This window comes from Humulus lupulus, chromosome 4, assembly GCF_963169125.1.
Source record: "Humulus lupulus chromosome 4, drHumLupu1.1, whole genome shotgun sequence".
Lineage (NCBI taxonomy): Eukaryota > Viridiplantae > Streptophyta > Magnoliopsida > Rosales > Cannabaceae > Humulus > Humulus lupulus.
The window spans coordinates 217,293,802-217,311,100 of record NC_084796.1 but is presented as its reverse complement, the minus strand read 5'-3'; the positions used below and the strand labels follow the sequence as shown (position 1 = coordinate 217,311,100).

The following is a 17,299-nucleotide window of genomic DNA, read 5'->3' as shown; positions in this document are numbered from 1 at the left end:
GGAAATTTTCTTCTCAAACATGGTATGCTTCATCAGAGTTCTTGCGTTCAAACTCCTCAACAAAATGGGGTTTCAGAATGCAAGAATGGTCATCTTTTAGAGGTCACTAGGTCCCTCTTATTTGGTTCTCATGTTCCAAAGTGTTTTTGGGCAGATGCACTTTTAACAACATGTTTTTTAATTAATAGAATGCCATTAAAAGTTCTCAAATTTAAAAAAAAATTGCAAAAAAAATTTCTAGATTCTCATACTTTTTCTGAACTGGATCTTCGTGTGTTTGGATGCTCAGTTTTTGTTCATATTCATGCACAAAATCGTGGAAAATTAGATGCAAGAGCTCACAAATGTGTATTTTTGGGGTATTCTTCTTTACAAAAAGGATATCGATGTTACTCAACTACTTTGAAAAAATAGTTTATATCTAAAGATGTAACATTCTTGAAAACCAATCTTTTTTCCCCACAATTTGTCTCGGGGGAGAATTTTATAGATGATTCAAATTTGTGGGATAAATCTATTACATTAGATAAATCAGATTTAAATTCACATTTAAATTTTAACTGGGAGTATTTTTGGCAATCAAATTCAAATCTGCCAACTTCCTCCCAGTTACCTATTTTGTGTCCTACAAATTCTCCTATGAATTCGGCAAATCCAAGTCCAGCGGCACAAAATCTTGATATTTCAGTTCCACAAAATTCTCAAACCTCACCAAAAAACTATTAAAAAAATTGTACCATTTTCGATTACTTACACCAGGAGACCGCTTACACACATCCCTAGTAACCAGGAGCAGCCACCACACCCAGTGCTTGATCCGAAAAAAGGTACTAATTTAGATACTAATGAAATTGCTAATGACATGCCAATTGCTTTAAGAAAAGGAACCCGCAGTTGCACGCAACACCCAATCTTGAAGTTTCTTGGCTACACTCATCTTTCTAAACCAATGAAAGATTGGTGACAAATCTGTCAATAATAGAGATTCCTACTAATATTGAAGAAGCTCTTAGCAACAATGACGGGAAACATGCTACTCTTGATGAAAGGGAAAGTAACTATCTTAATAGTTTATGTTGATGATCTTATTGTTACTGGTGATGATATTGGAAAAATGAATCTTATCAAGAAATTGATGGCAAAGTTGTTTGAAGTTAAGGACCTTGGTGCATTAGAGTATTTTCTGGGTATGGAATTTGCAAAGAGCAAAAAGGGTATTTTCATGTCTCAAAGGAAATACACTCTTGACCTCTTAAAGGAAACAGGAATGCTAGGAAGCAAGCCTAGTAAAACTCCTATTGAACTTGGGAACAAAACAAAAATGTTCGAAGGAGATCTGGTTGACAAAGGAAGATACCAGCAGCTGGTTGGCAAGCTTATCTATCTCTCACACACTCGACCAGACATTGTCTTCGCTGTTAGTCTTGTAAGTCAGTATATGCATAGTCCTTGTGAAGGACATCGGAATGGTGTCTATAATTTTGAGATACTTAAAGCAAATACCAGGAAAATGGCTATATTTAAAAAAAACGAGTGATCGAAAAGTCAAAATTTTCACTGACGTTGATTGGGCTGGAGCAATCGACGACAGAAAATCCACATCAGGTTATTGTACTCTCTTATGGGGTAACTTGGTAACATGGCGAAGTAAAAAAAAGTCTATTGTTGCAAGCAGCAGTGCAGAAGCAGGGTGCAGGGCTATGACCCATGGAGTGTGTGAAGTCATTTGGAAAAAAAGACTACTTGAAGAGTAGAAGAGAAAGTATGAACATCCCATTCAACTCTATTGTGACAATAAGTACACCATCAGTATAGCTCATAATCCTGTTCACCATGACAAAACAAAGCATTTAGAAGTGGATTGTCACTTCATTAAAGAGAAGATCGATGGAGCGATTATCTGTATCAAGTATGTGCCTACTAATCAAGAGTTAACTGACATACTTACAAAGGGATTGACAGAGCAAGTGTTTGATTTCCTATTTGACAAGCTTGGACTCATCAACATCCACAGTCAAGCTTGAGGGGGATTGTAGACAGATTTATTTAGGAAATCAAATCAGAATAAAAATCAAATCATTATGATTTGATTACAGCTGTAGGATCTTTATATACATGTATACTTTCCTTTTTTTATAGGATTTAGTTTATTTTGTATATATATCTTTTATATTGTTTAACATATAAATGTACACTATTTTTTCTCAAAATCAACATACAAGAATTATTCTCTCATAATATTTTTACAAATCATGCATGGGCATGCTTAAGTAAAACAGTTAGAATTATATACCTGGGAATACCTCTCTACTATATGAAATATAATGAAACTCCTAATTGTATTAATTGCCGAAAATGAAAACTTAGATTTAAAGAAAAAATAATGAGCAAAAGAGTGTAACACATGAATTATAATACCTCTTTTGGTCTCTTTATAGAGATGCAGCCTGCTATTTCTCCAAGAAGATTGATCCACTTCTCATTTTCATTTTGCTCCCCCTCTCTAGCCAAAATCTACAAACAACACAAAAAAAAATTAATAATAATAATAAATTAAAACCACTTTTAATTCATGCTACAAAACTTGATGAAAACTCCACTACACTAGTAATTCTGGCCTGTGTGTTTTTCTACCTTTCCCATTTCAAGGTCTCCAACACATTCACAGAATGCCTGAAATGCAGTCAAAAGAGCCCTACAAAATGAAAAGTGGTACAAGTATGCTTGACTGATTGATAAAACTCGGCGAATTGATAAAAACATTATATGAGGATGTGCTTTTCAAGATATATGAAGACTTTTTATAGCTTACTTTAAAGGTTCAAGCTGACCAGAACTTGCTAGGACATGACAACTCCCCAATTGTAAAGTAAGTTCAGCAAGAACAGAAGCATAGTTTTGTTCAACAGCTTTCTTTCCTACTTTACCACCACCTCTGCAATGAAATTGAAACGCATTAAACCATGGGCTGTATTATAGAGCTCAAGCGTGAAATATCAATTGATTATAGTTACCTGAAAAAGGCAGTAAGAGCAATAATAGCAGCCTGCAGGATGTTACCATCTATTTGACCATCAACAAGTTGACTAGAGTTGTCTGATTTCTCTGAATCACCTCTAGCTCTAAGGACTGGAATCTGTTTAAGGACGCAGATCACGTGCTCGAGAAACAAAATTGAAAGTGCTGTATGTTGGGAAAATGCCTAAAGGACACCGAAAGAAGAAAAACAAAATGATGCTTCTATTTTCATATCTAAAACCTATCAGAAGAATAAAAGTGTGTCAACAACTCTTTTGATGCAATTTCGAATAATGCACTCTCCTCCAACACCCTGTGTAGTTCAGTGATGATTTTTTTTTTTTAAATAGATAAATACATGAATAAAGATTTCTCTTCCAATAGCAACTGATCCAACCAATGAAAACGAGCTTCGATGGAATTAGTAAAATTATGATTTACTCGAGGGAATCAAGATTTAATGAAATATTATAGTCCAAGAAATTTACTCAAAGAAGTGTTCAATTAAAAAGAAAAATAGAACTCACATGAAATGCATCCTGCATTGGCCATCCACCCCGCAGTCGGGATATATCCTTTGTCACTATATCCTTTCCAGCCATAGCCAGTACATCATTAAAAACAACTTTAGTGCTGGTGTTTTCAGCCAGAGAAGATATCTTCAGGGAGTTAAGGAGTTAAGGTAAGAAACAAAAGAGATCCAATACCCCTTCTATAAAAAAGAGGGAAAAAAAAGGATACAGCGCCAAGTGTCTCCAAACGTAAATGCTTATCAGTTACATGATTTGTAGCAGCGAGCAAAGATTGGGCTGTCCTGTAGGCATATATACATCAACAGAGTTACTTATAAGGAAATTATATCCTTCTTTTTATCAAAAGAAAGACCATTCAAGTTGTATTTTTCAAAATATTTTTAGTTATTCACAATTTTATTGAAGGGTAAACCTTGAGACATCAATTTCAGTTAGCTCAATCCCTCTCTTAGTAACAAACTCAATAACTGCCTGAATGGTCCCTTCAGCTGATTGCTTACTTTTATCACAGATAGCTGCAGTACAACCATGCAGGGTAGCTACAAGCTGCAAGCAATTAACAAAATAAAAAATTGATCTGCTACAAGTATATATAGAGCTGCCTAACAAGATACCTACCTCGTCCTTGGTCAATAAAATACAAACAGATGAAACAATTCTGTTGAAAACCTCAGATGGATCGATAGAAGCATCCTGAAAAAATAGGAAACCAGAATTATGACAGATTCATAATTGTCTTTACAGGTCTTCAAACAAGCATAAATATATACAACAGGATAAGATAAGGAAATCATTATATTTATATGTGTGTGTGTAAATGTATAAGACGAAGGAGGTTCATATATATATATATATATATATAAAAGAAGAAGGATGCTTACACTCCTCAAAATAGCTATTACATCCTCCAAAGAGGACAAAGCACTGTAGGACAATTCTATATCTGGACTAAATTTAGAAGCTGACGGTCTTGGAAGTGAAAGGGAGATGCTAAAGAGTTGATCAAGAATCTATCCATAAATAATATGCTGTGTTAGTGAAAAAAGAAACAATACAAAGATTTATTATTAACAAGAAAAAACAAATCTATATAATCTTATTCAAGGGACTAGAGTCCACATTGGAGAATTATGGAAAATCAGATATGGCAAAGCATACCTGAGCCGAAACTTTTCTAACTTCAGAATTAGTGTCTGCACAACGTGGAAGATATGTAATGACCCTATCCCCCAAGCACAAAGCAGCACGACTTGGCAATACAAATGCGGCTGGAATTTTGAAAAACAAATTAAAATAAATAAGGAAAGTATATAGAAGATATAAAGAATATGTATATTTAAAAAAGTTATGATTGGGGAGAATTACATGGTAAATTGGAAAAGTTTCCATGCAAAGTGCGATCAATTTGCTTGCTGTGTGTACAACTTCCTTGGCAGCCCAAAGCACAATATCCACTGATACACATCATGCGAAACTTGAGAAGCATCTCATGCACTGCAAAGCAACCTCTTCTTCTTTGATATTCCACAGATGAAGATACGTACAAATCAATTTGTCTCAAAATATGCAGTAACTGCTCTGCTCGACTTCTCCCATCTTCTCCACTAAATTGTAGTGACATTAATTAGAATAGGAAACAACAATGTCTAAATTGACACAGAACAACGTAGGAGTTAAACATATAAAAGAACAATGTCCATTAAGAAGAAAAAAATGTATATATGTACATATAAGGAAAACATCTCCAGAAAATGTGCAAAGCTACAATAGTATCAACATTAACACCGACAACTTACTTGCATATCCAAGAAAAAACTTTGTATTCATTTCCTCCTTTTTTCTTTTAATGTTTTTCTTATCATTCCTCGGGACCTTGAGATTTCTACAGGATTGAACAAGGAAAAAAAGTCTCACTAATAATCTATCTAGGGAGTTTCTGTTTGTTTCATTGTATCTGTCCAAAACGTATTCATTTTTAGAAACAAGGCTCCTCATCTAACCCTACAATACTTGGAGACTAAGAAGCTATAGCATTGTTATGCAGGTGCCAAGGGGGAGTAGAACCTTAGACTGGGAGCAAACCACATGCTTGACCATCTGAGCTAGCCTTTTTAGATTCCAAAACATATTCATTTTTTTATAAAGCAAATGAGAACCGCAGGCGATGATAATATACCATCAGCAGCTAGAGAGAATAAAAGGGCATCAATATAACACATCCAGAGATTCCAATCTCTAAAAAGATTAGAAAAGGATAAAGATTAAAATCCAAATTTCTCATACTTAAAACAAATTATTTCCATTTTCTATAGAGTAAATAGCATATGAGGTCCTCAAACTAATTTTTATAATATTTGGATCTCTAAACTTGTGATTCCGTATCACGTTAGAAGAGCTGTAAATGTGGGTCAGGCTTTTTAGCACGACACGAGTTTAGAACGTACGAGTACTGCGTGGTGCGAAAAATATGGGCTTGGGCTAGGCACAATGTTGCGGGCTGTGCCAGGCCTAGATATCAAGCATGAAAGTAGGAACCAATTAGCCCAAAGACACGACATTGTAAAAGGCACTAATTAAGCCTGTAACAAGAGGTGAAGAGAATTGTATTCACTTATATTTCAATGAGAAATAAACATATATTTATATACAAATAAGGGAAGCTATTCTAGGAAACTATGAGAGAATAGGAAACTAATTAATCCTAATTTATAGCTAATTTACAGTTAATATGAACAACTAATATATATAGCTAACACTCCCCCTCAAATTAGAGCATATATGTTAATCATGCCCAACTTGTTACAAAAATAATCAACCCGCACCCCATTTAATGCTTTTGTAAAGATATCCCCTAGTTGTTTGTCAGTCTTCACATATCCTGTGGAGATCAAGCCTTGCTGAATTTTCTAACGAACAAAATGACAATCAATTTCGATGTGCTTAGTCCACTCATGGAACACAAGATTAGATGCAATATGAAGAGCAGCTTGGTTATCACACCATAATTTTGCTGGTACTGAAGTCTTAAGTCCTACTTCAGTCAATAGCTGATAGATCCACATTACCTCACACACAGACTGTGCTATAGCCCTATATTCTGACTCTGCGCTTGATCGTGACACAACATTTTGCTTCTTATTCTTCCAAGAGACCAAATTCCCTCCAACAAAAATACAATAATCTGAAGTAGATCTTCTATCCACTTTAGAACCTGCCCAATCTGCATCTGAGAAACACTCAATATGAGTGTGCCCATGATTTGCATACAGGATACCTCGTTCTGGTGCTCCTTTCAAGTAACACAAAATTTGCTCTAACGCTGCCCAATGATGAATTGTTGGAGATGACATGAACTGACTGACAACACTAACTGAGAATGCAATGTCTGGACGAGTCACGGTAAGATAATTCAACTTTCCAACCAACTTGCGATATCTTTCAGGATCTTTAAATGGTTCCCCATCTTTTGTAAGGTGCACAGTAGGACTTATTGGAGTGCTACAAGGCTTTGCTCCCAATTTTCCAATCCAGTCAACAAATCAACGACATACTTTCTTTGAGATAGAAAAATACATTGTTTACTCTGAGTTACCTCAACTTCCAAGAAATACTTGAGCACCCCCAAATCCTTCGTGTAAAACTGAGTATGAATGAAGGACTTAAGAGATGAGATTCCTCTAGTATCATTTCAAGTAATAACAATATCATCCACATACACAACCAATAAAATGATACCGGCAGTTGATCGTTTATAAAACACAAAATGATCGAACTTACTTTTCAGCATACCGAAGCAGTTGATCGTTTATAAAACACAAAATGATCGAACTTACTTTTCAGCATACCGAATTTCTCAACAGCCTGACTAAATTTACCAAACCAAACACGAGGACTTTGCTTCAAATCATATAAAGATTTTCGAAGACAACAGACTCGCCGTGACTCCCTTGAGCAACAAAACTAGGAGGTTGCTCCATGTACACCTCCTCCTGAAGATCTCCATGAAGAAAAGCATTCTTGATATCTAACTGATGTAGAGGCCAATGATGAGTAGCTGCCATTGAAATAAACATTCGAACAGATGTCAACTTAGCAACAAGAGAAAAAGTATCACAATGGTCCACTCCATAAGTTTGAGCATAATCCTTGGCAACAAGACGGACCTTTAATCAAGAAATTGATCCATCTGGATTGAGCTTAACAGTGAATACCCATTTGCACCCTATGGCCCGTTTTCCTGAAGGTAAATCGAGCAAGTCCCAAGTACCATTGTCATCTAAAGCATTCATCTCTTCTATCATTGCATCAAGCTAACCAGGATGCGATATGGCTTCACAAACAGTATTAGGAATCGAAATAGAATCAAGGGAAGCAATAAAAGAGCAAGAAGAAGATGACAAGTGATTATAAGAAACAAGAGAATAAATAGGATAAGTGCACTGACGTTTACCTTTGCGTAGCGCAATGGGAAGATCATCGCTTGGAACCGGATCTGATAACGAAGAAGCAGGTGCAGGACATGAAACAAGAGGCAGACGCCTAGTGTACACTTTAATAGGAGGCGGAGGCATGTCAAGAGCTGTGGCTGAGACTGGGTGAGTAATAGGAGACTCATCGTGAGTAGTGTGAGATAGGTTCAGAAATAGGAGATTCCTCGAGAAGTGGGTTAGGGGCAAAAGAAGTGATAAAATATACCAACAAATCATCATCATCCTCCCCTTGACGAGTAGGAATAGAGGAAGATGAAAAATAGGGTGTGTTTTCCATGAAGGTAACATCAATGGAGACAAGATACTTGTTCAGATTTGGACAATAACACCTATACCCTTTCTGAAGACGAGAATAGCCAAGGAATACACACTTCAATGACTTAGAATCTAATTTGGTGACATTTGGACGAACATCTCGAGCAAAACAAGTACTACCAAATATCCTAGGATTAACAAGAAATAATAACTTGCCGGGAAAAAGAATTTTATACAGGATCTTACCATTAAGAACAGAAGATGGCATACGATTGATAAGAAAACATGTTGTAGAAATGGCATTGGCCCAAAAATGTTTAGGAACATGCATTTGAAATAAGAGGGCTCGTGTAGTTTAAAGAAGATGTCTGTTTTTACGTTCTGCTACACCATTTTGGGATGCAATATCAATGGAAGAGGTTTCATGAAGCATGCCATTAGAGACCATATAAGAATGAAATAAAGCAAATGTATATTCTTTGGCATTATCACTTCGCAAAGTACGAATAGAAACATTAAATTGATTTTTAATCTCAGCACAAAATGTACAAAATATAGAAAACGATGCAGAATGATTTTTCATTAAATATAACCAAGTTACACGAGAATAATCATCGACAAAAGTTACAAAATACTTGAATCCAGGTTTAGACAAAATAGGAGGACCCCAAACATCAGAATGAACTAATTCAAAAAGAACACTAGCACGTTTATTGACTCGTGGACTCGAACCAAGATGATGGTGTTTGGCAAATTGACACGACTCACAATCTAATAAAGATACCTTACTATATTGCGGACAAAGTTTATTGAGCAAAGGAAGAGATGGATGACCCAATCAACAATGAGCCTCGAAAGCGGAAGTGACACTCGAACAAGCAAAAGAAGTTAGCGGTATGTCAAGAACATAGAGGCCTCCAGATTACTGTCCTTTACCAATAATCTTCTTCGTCATAAGATCCTGAAATAAACAATGATCAGGAAAGAATGAGATGCAACAATTAAGATTACGAGTGAGTTGACTAACAAAGACCCACAAATTGAAGGATAAACTAGGTAAATGTAAGACAGATGACAAAGTAAGCGGGTGTAGGAGTAATAGTGCCAGACCCACGAACACAAGATGGTGACCCATCAGCTAAGGTAATAGTAGAAGTTGAAGTGTGAGAATGAAAAGTGGAAAAGAGACGGTAATTACTTATCATGTGATCTGTGGCACCACAATCAATGACCCATTTGGAGGATGAAGAGAGAAGACACGTATTAGATTTACCTGAATCGGCAATAGCAGTGACAGAAGGAGATGACGACGAGTGATTCCTGATATCGTGAGAACTTGGCAAATTCATCTCTAGATATAAGGACGGATTTATCAGTGGCATCAGTAGTATTTGCAACATTAACAGAGTGTTGTTGCTGATTTTTAAACTGTAGCTTTCTACACTCAAACTTGGTGTGGCCTGGCTTTTTACAGTAGTTGCAAATAATGCCTCCAGAATCCAGTGTTCGAGTTTCAACTCCTTGTGAACGGCCTCCTTTATGCCCAGTTGGAATAGAAGATTTCCTAGGCGCATAATTATCACGACTTACCAAAGCACTACTAAGAGGAACAAAAAGAGTAATTTTCGTGCGAAGAATACGACTAAAGACATTGTGAGGAAACATCAGAACCAGAAAGAACCTGTGCTTTTGCAGAATCAAATTCAGGTGAGAGCCCTGCTAGAAAGCTCATAATAGACATCTGCTCTCGCTGGCGTTGTTGAACCTTCACATCAGGGCTAAATGGCAGCAACATATTAAGCTCCTCATACGTCTTCTTAAAGGACATAAAGTAGTTCATAAGGGACTAATCTTGTTTCTCCACACGGTAGAATGCTTTGCACACCTCATACATACGGGAGAGATTGCCTTTTCCAGAATACAAAAATTCAAAATAATCCATTAGTTCTTTAACAAACTCACAATGATTGATCAAACCAATTACCTCACTATCAATAGAATTTCAGATTTGAAGGAATAAGTGAACATCCTCCCTGAGCCACGTCTGTCTTGAATCATCTTTTTCTTTAGGAGGATCATCAGTCAAGTGGTCATCTTTGTTAATACTTCGTAGATAAAGCCAAACAGTCTTGCACCACTCCAAATAATTTGAACCAATTAGTTTATGGTCTGTGATTTTAGACATCACAGGAACCACATCATATGAAACCACGGATTTCGTCTCTAATTTATTCTCAGCCATATCTCCTTAAAGAAACACAATAGCAAACACGAAAAACCAATGTAGAATCACAACAAAGATCCTAGAACAAACCTTGACAGTCGCAACTACGGAAACTAGGTGTGCAAAAACGAAGCACTGATCAACCGATAACGCAGTGGAGACCAAACGGAACAAAAATGGTCGCCGGAGACGATGCCACGCGCTCTCACGCGCCGGCGCGTGGGAGGTGTTGTTGCGACTTGCGGCAGCGCGTGGGGCCCATGTGCAGGGGTTCTAGCGGCCGAACTTCTGGGGAATGGAGATCGACGGCTGGGGAATCCTTTGGTGTGGGCGGTGAGAATAGCAAACCAACAGAACTAGGGTTTCTGAAATAAACCCTAGAATAGATTAAACCCTAATTTGTATTTATGGAAAACCCCAAAAGAAAAAAAACCCTAATTTTGTAGCAAAATTCGAATTTTACGGACTAATGCTCTGATACCATGTAACACGAGGTGAAGAGAATTGTATTCACTTATATTTCAATGAGAAATAAACATATATTTATATACAAACTAGGGAAGCTATTTTACGAAACTATGAGAGAATAAGAAATTAATTAGTCTAAATTTATAGCTAATTTTCAGTTAATACAAACAACTAATATATATAGCTAACAAAGCCCAATAATTTTAAATTAATAAACATAATAAATATTTATTTATGAATTATATTGAAATTAAAATGATAATAAAATTCTAATATGGGGACAAAATTGCTTTCAGTAGTAGGTGGAGGTAGCTGAGAGGTTATAGGTGCAGCAGAAGAGGGATTAGTCGTGGATGACTCCCTGGAGGTTTGCTCGGTTTCTTCCATGAAGGGATTTCAGATCAGAAGAGGATGGAGGATGGGCGACTAATCGGAATGAATAGGCAGAGAAGTCGTCAAAGGACTAGAGTAGCCGACGCCGGAGAAGGCAACCAGAGCGAGATTATCAGATTGTCACAACTCTGATACCATGTAGTTTTCTGAGTTTTGGGATAAACTTTTCTCTTATTTCAATCGTAAAGATATACAAGCATATATAGAAAAGTCAGATACAAAATCCCGTAGAATATCTCCTAAAACTCAAGCTCTAGATAATACCCACAACTGTCAGATATATAATATCACTAAAATAGGAAACTAATCCCTAAGAATCAGATATACAGCTATATGTACGTTATACACAAGCAAGACAGTAGTTCTTGAGGAAAGGTGAACTCTTAAGAAAGAAACCAAGTGGCTTAGAGATTTATTTAGACCTTCAAGATTGACTACACAAAGACCTTCACTCCATTGGAAAAATTAAACACAACATGTGTTCTATTATCTCTTACTATCAATCTTGATTGACCATTACAATAGATGAGATGAACATCAATAATGTTTTTTCTTGGACCTTTAGATAAAGAATTTTGTATGAAGTTGCCCCCTACTTTCAAAGGAAGATGTGACTTAAAAAAATGTAGACTAAAAAACACTCTCAATGGTTGAAGCAATCACCAAGAGTCTTGTTTGATCATTTCAGTTGAGTATTTTAAAAGGCAGAGATACAACAAGGTCAAGCAAATCACACACTACACACTCAAAGAAAAGTTGCTATTCTAATAGTTTGTGGATGACATAATTTTGACATGTGATGACTTTGAAGGTCTTGGAGAAATAAAGTTTCTTGGAAAAAAAAATTGAAGCTAAAAGATATGAGGCAGATACGATAGTTCTTGGAAGTTGAAATCGCCAGATCTAGGAAAGGAATCTCCACCTCTCAAAAGAAGTACACCACTAAACTTTTAAAAGAAATAGGATGTTAGGTACAAACTAGCAGAATCACTTATGTTAAAGGAAGAAAATGAAAAATAAGGAGATCCAATAAACAAGGGAAGATATCAAGGATTAGTTGGGAGACTATTTTTATTTCTCACATAAAATACCTATTACAGTTTTTGCAGTGAGCCTAGTCCTTCAATACATGCACTCTCCAATTGAAGAACACCTTGAGGCAATGAATTGAATTTTGAGACACTTGGAGACAGTAGTAAAAGAATTGTATTCTATTAAGGATGAAAGAAGAAGAATGAAAGCCTACACACTCGTGCAGAATGGGCTATTTCAAATGAAGATAGTTCATATTTAGTTACTGAACTACGCTTGGGGAAAGTTTGGTACATGGAAAAGTAGAAAGCAAAATATTGGCATAATCACAATAATGTTCACCAAGATCAAATTATACATGCACAAGTTGATTGACATTCAAGGAGAAAATCAAAAGTGGAATCATTTTTGTAACTTGTGTTTCAACAAAGCAGCAAGTAGTTTATACATTTTTTACAAAAGCCCAGCCAAGAAAAAAACTTTGGAGATACAGTAGACAAGCTGGGAAATGATTAATGAAAGATCAGACATGTAAGTATCACAGCTATGATATCTTGCTTCATTTTTAGTTCTAATTTTCTTATTTAGTTTATTATGTAGTGTAATTCAATAAGATGCTATTTTATTTTGTTTCCAATCCTGTAAAGGGTGAGAAATGAGAATTGAAAACCCAATAGTCTCCCTAGACTATTGAACTGTCTTTCTTCATCAAATAAGGTATTTTTTTCTTTTTTAAAACACAACCTTATATTAACGATGGTGGAATTAAAATAAGCAAATGTTGGTAAAAACACCCAATAAAAAACATTGACAAGGATAAAGGAACGAAATCAGATTCGAGAAACAATGCTATGTGCATGATTACGATAAAGTTATATTTGTCATACCTTGTAAGAAGAATTGCACATAAAAGAGTAATAAGGTTGTCTATGAGAGGATTCACAACATCCAGTGGATCATTCGGTAAAGCAAAGAACCCTAGGGTGGCCTGTCATTAGTAAGAAAATTCAGCTGGGGAAGAGGAAAAGTAAACAAAGAATTTCAATACATATGGAAAAGAAAAAACAGAAGAATATTAAATAATACCTTCAGTACATGGTTTCTGGTTTCGATAGTTAGTTTTGGCTCCACAGAAACCAATGTTGTACATGCACTTAAAGCAAGGGCCTTCAATATACATGTAGAGAAGAAAGAGTAAAAAATAATTCCACTATAAGCTAACTAGAAGATGTACAATTAAGCTGAGAAACAGCTCTAAAATTCCAAAACTGAAATTCAATGGCAATTTTTATCAAAACTCAAACAACTCAAGTGTAATCTGGTTTTATTGCTCTGTTACAACAAAATCTTAAAAACTATTGCAATAACTACTACTTCGTGCAGCACAAGTTAGAGTAGATATTTTAGGGAATCATTTTCCTTATTGATTGATATTCTCCTAATTATGATTGAATACAATATGAATGTGATTTTTAATAGTATAGATATTTGTGAAGTGATTCAACCTGTTGCAACAATGTTAAAGAAGAAGTTTTTTATTATTGAAGCCTATTGATGTTTGCAATGGATTATACAGTCATTAATGAGTTTAATCTATGGGCGCCACATAGACTAAGTGAAACTGCACCACATTAAAAATGCTATTATTTCTGCATTTCATGTTACAACCGATAACCCTTATTATTGCAACTCACAATTCCAATTGTAATAACCAGAACAGCTTTTGTTCAGCAACTTGAATAATTACAAAAACAATTTAATTAAATATTTGGTAAATACTATAAAATTGGATCTTTCAAACTCGAAAGCAATTAAGAAACCTGAGTACGCAGAAGTTCAAGAGAAGAATCAGCAAAGTCTTCATTATTGTCATCACGACCCATCAAAGTTAATATGTAGTCAAGCATTTGATCTCTTCTTTTCAGTGGAAATGATGCACCGTTATCAGCAGCATTTATGACAGCACGACCTACATGATTAACATTGTAATTCTATATTACATTAAATACAATACAATTATACAAATATAAATTTTGTGAAATTCAAGTCAGGGCACTGTTCCCACACAAAAAGCAGACTACCAGTATATATTTTAGTGCAAAGGACAAGTAGCAGATGTCCTGATGCAACACCACATTTTCTTATTTGCATGATGTCAAAGGTGACCATTAACCAATGTCCTAAGTACACTAGTGAGAAAACTGATGTTATTCAGGAGGGGAAAAAGTACACTAGTGAAAGGGACCCTACATATTATTGTGAAAAATTAGCCTTTGATAATCTTTATTGATAGAGAATAAGACCTTTAAATAGGCACTTTACAGGTATAAACAAATACAAACAAATCTGGTATTTAATACCAAATATTCTAGGGTAAATCAATTAGCTTAATTCTAAATACTTTCTAATAATTCAGCTTGGTTTCCTTATTAGGAAGATACTGAGTAAATACTTAATATACAATATTTTCTACACCCTCCCTCAAGTTGGGGCATAGAGTTTCCACATACCCAGCATGCAACCTAACTCGTTGAAACTCACTGTAGATAGCCCATTAGTTAGTAAGTTAGCCTGATGTTGCTTGCTATGAATATATACAACACATAGTTCCTTTCCATCAATCTTTTAATCCACATCCCTTCACATATACCTAGGGTCAATGCACGATATTCTGACTGCACTACTTCTTGAAACAATAGACTGTTTTTTGCTTCGCCAGGTAACAAGATTACCCCAAACATAGGTGCAGTAGCCACTAGTTGATCGTCTATCAATTAGTTCTCCAACCCAACTGGAATCTGTGTAAGTCTCTAAGTCTCGATTGTTGTGCCTTTTGAAGTGCAAACCAAGACCTAGAGTCATCTTTAAATACCTTAGAATTCGATAAACGGCTTCCAAGTGCTCCTCACAAGGACTATGCATATGTTGACTGACTACACTGACAAAGAAAGCGATATCAGGCCTAATATGAGAGAGATAGATCAGTTTTTCTACTAATGTTTGATAACTCCCCCTCTCTACTAGAATTGATTCCCCACTTCAGTTGGTTCTCAAGTTTGGATCCATTGGAGTGTCTGCAGGTTTGCTCCCAATCATTCCAGTTTTCTTTAGAAGATCTAGAATATACTTTCTTTGAGATATAATAATTCCATCTCTAAATCGGGCTACCTCCATTCAAAGAAAGTATTTGAGTTGTCCTAGATCTTTTATCTAGGTAAGAAGTCTGATAGACCACCAGTGACCTTTGTATACACACGCAGAAACAGGAAAGGCAACAGTAAGGTGTCTATAGAGGATAGTTGATAGGTTAGCTAATATGTTATGAGGGTAATGTTAGTGTGTGTGAGGGTGCAGAGTTGTATAGTGGAATGAGGATAAAAGTTAGGAGAGGAGTTCAGTAGGGAATATGTTGTAATTGGTAGGGTGTAACCCCTTGTGGGAGAGATCTAGGCTCTCGAATTCTGGTAGAGTCTCCTGCACAGAAAATTAGAAACAGAACCCAGAAAGAATGCAAATGGCCAGAAAAATGAATGACTGTCTGTATTGAATAGCTAGGATGTTCGAGAGCCTAGTTCTCTCCCTTTGATTACACACTCAATCAATCAATAACTCCCTTTTCCCTTGGTGCCTGATACACATGTACCTTCCCTAGCCAAGTACCCTGTACCCTCCCATACACTAGCATCTCTCATATAACAAACTATGCCAGCTCAGTACCCTCACTGTTACTGCCCTTGCCTCTACGCGCGTACACAAAGGTCAACGGTGGCCTATCAATACCACCCCCTCGAAGTCGCACCTTGTCCTCAAGGTGAAAGCTGGGAAACTGGTCTTGGATTACTCGAAAATCCTCCCAAGTGGCCTCAAATGCAGGAATGTTTGCCCACTTAATGAGCGCCTGAGGTGGTGCTTTGTGGGTGCCTGGCCGAAAATCCAGCACCTCCTCGGGTTCCAGAATCCATTCTAAATCAGCGGTCAGACCTGGTGGAAGCTTGGTGGCTTGTTGATTAGGTCCCAAAGCAGCTTTCAGCAGCGAAACATGGAAGACTGGGTGAATTGATGCATCTGGTGGAAGCTGTAAACGATAAGCGGCACTCCCGATCTTTTCTGTAACAGGAAAAGGGCCAAAAAGTCGTTTGGCAACATTTCTTTGCCTATAGGGCCGCAATTTAATGTAAACGAGGTCTCCTACCTCAAACTGGACATCCCTTCTCTTTCTATCCGCCTGTGCCTTCATTTTTTGTTGAGCCCGCAATAAATTCTGCTTCAACAACCCCAGAATTTCGTCTCTCAATTGCAGATTTTAATCCACCGCTGATACCCGCGTGCTGGCTGGTTCATATCGGACTAGAGGTGGCGGGTCGCGACCATAAACAGCCTTGAAAGGGGTCATTCCAGCAGCTAAATGATAGGCTGTGTTATACCAATATTCTGACCACGGCAACCACTTCGACCACTGGCTCGGTTTAGAGCTTACAAAACATCAGAGGTATGTTTCGAGACATCTATTCACCACTTCTGTTTGGTCATCTGTTTGTGGATGATATGTTGTGCTCCTCTTCAACAATGTCCCTTGTAGGCGGAAAAGTTCCTTCCAAAAAATGTTGATGAAGATTTTGTCCCTGTCAGACACAATTGAACGAGGAATTCCATGAAGTTTGACAATGTCTCTGACAAAAACAGCAGCCACCGTTACTGCCGTGAAAGGGTGCTGAAGTGCTATGAAATGCCCATATTTGCTTAGGCGATCCACCACTACCAATATTGAATCAAAACCATTCGACATGGGTAGTCCCTCAATAAAATCCAGCGATATATCTTCCCATATTTGGTCTGGAACAGGCAGTGGTTGAAGTAACCCAGCAAGGGATTGGGCCACATATTTA

The 17,299-nt window shown here is 36.6% G+C and overlaps 1 protein-coding gene across 4 annotated transcripts in view; it reads right to left on the bottom strand.

The window, feature by feature from the left end:
- The window catches only part of LOC133831207 (protein SHOOT GRAVITROPISM 6), a 78,871-nt gene that overhangs the window by 9,078 nt on the left and 52,494 nt on the right, over positions 1 to 17,299 (bottom strand). For 3 of the 4 annotated variants that reach the window (XM_062261412.1, XM_062261414.1, XM_062261415.1), the window contains 14 exons: positions 14,234 to 14,382; positions 13,500 to 13,580; positions 13,301 to 13,401; positions 4,917 to 5,155; positions 4,710 to 4,819; positions 4,433 to 4,561; positions 4,170 to 4,244; positions 3,964 to 4,097; positions 3,760 to 3,832; positions 3,546 to 3,677; positions 3,015 to 3,202; positions 2,813 to 2,935; positions 2,635 to 2,695; positions 2,419 to 2,514 (listed from right to left, as the gene is read on the bottom strand). In XM_062261412.1, coding sequence (XP_062117396.1) covers positions 2,419 to 2,514; positions 2,635 to 2,695; positions 2,813 to 2,935; positions 3,015 to 3,202; positions 3,546 to 3,677; positions 3,760 to 3,832; positions 3,964 to 4,097; positions 4,170 to 4,244; positions 4,433 to 4,561; positions 4,710 to 4,819; positions 4,917 to 5,155; positions 13,301 to 13,401; positions 13,500 to 13,580; positions 14,234 to 14,382 — 1,691 coding nt within the window. The remainder of the gene's footprint in view (positions 1 to 2,418; positions 2,515 to 2,634; positions 2,696 to 2,812; positions 2,936 to 3,014; positions 3,203 to 3,545; positions 3,678 to 3,759; positions 3,833 to 3,963; positions 4,098 to 4,169; positions 4,245 to 4,432; positions 4,562 to 4,709; positions 4,820 to 4,916; positions 5,156 to 13,300; positions 13,402 to 13,499; positions 13,581 to 14,233; positions 14,383 to 17,299) is intronic. The other variant, XM_062261413.1, reaches the window with a different exon arrangement.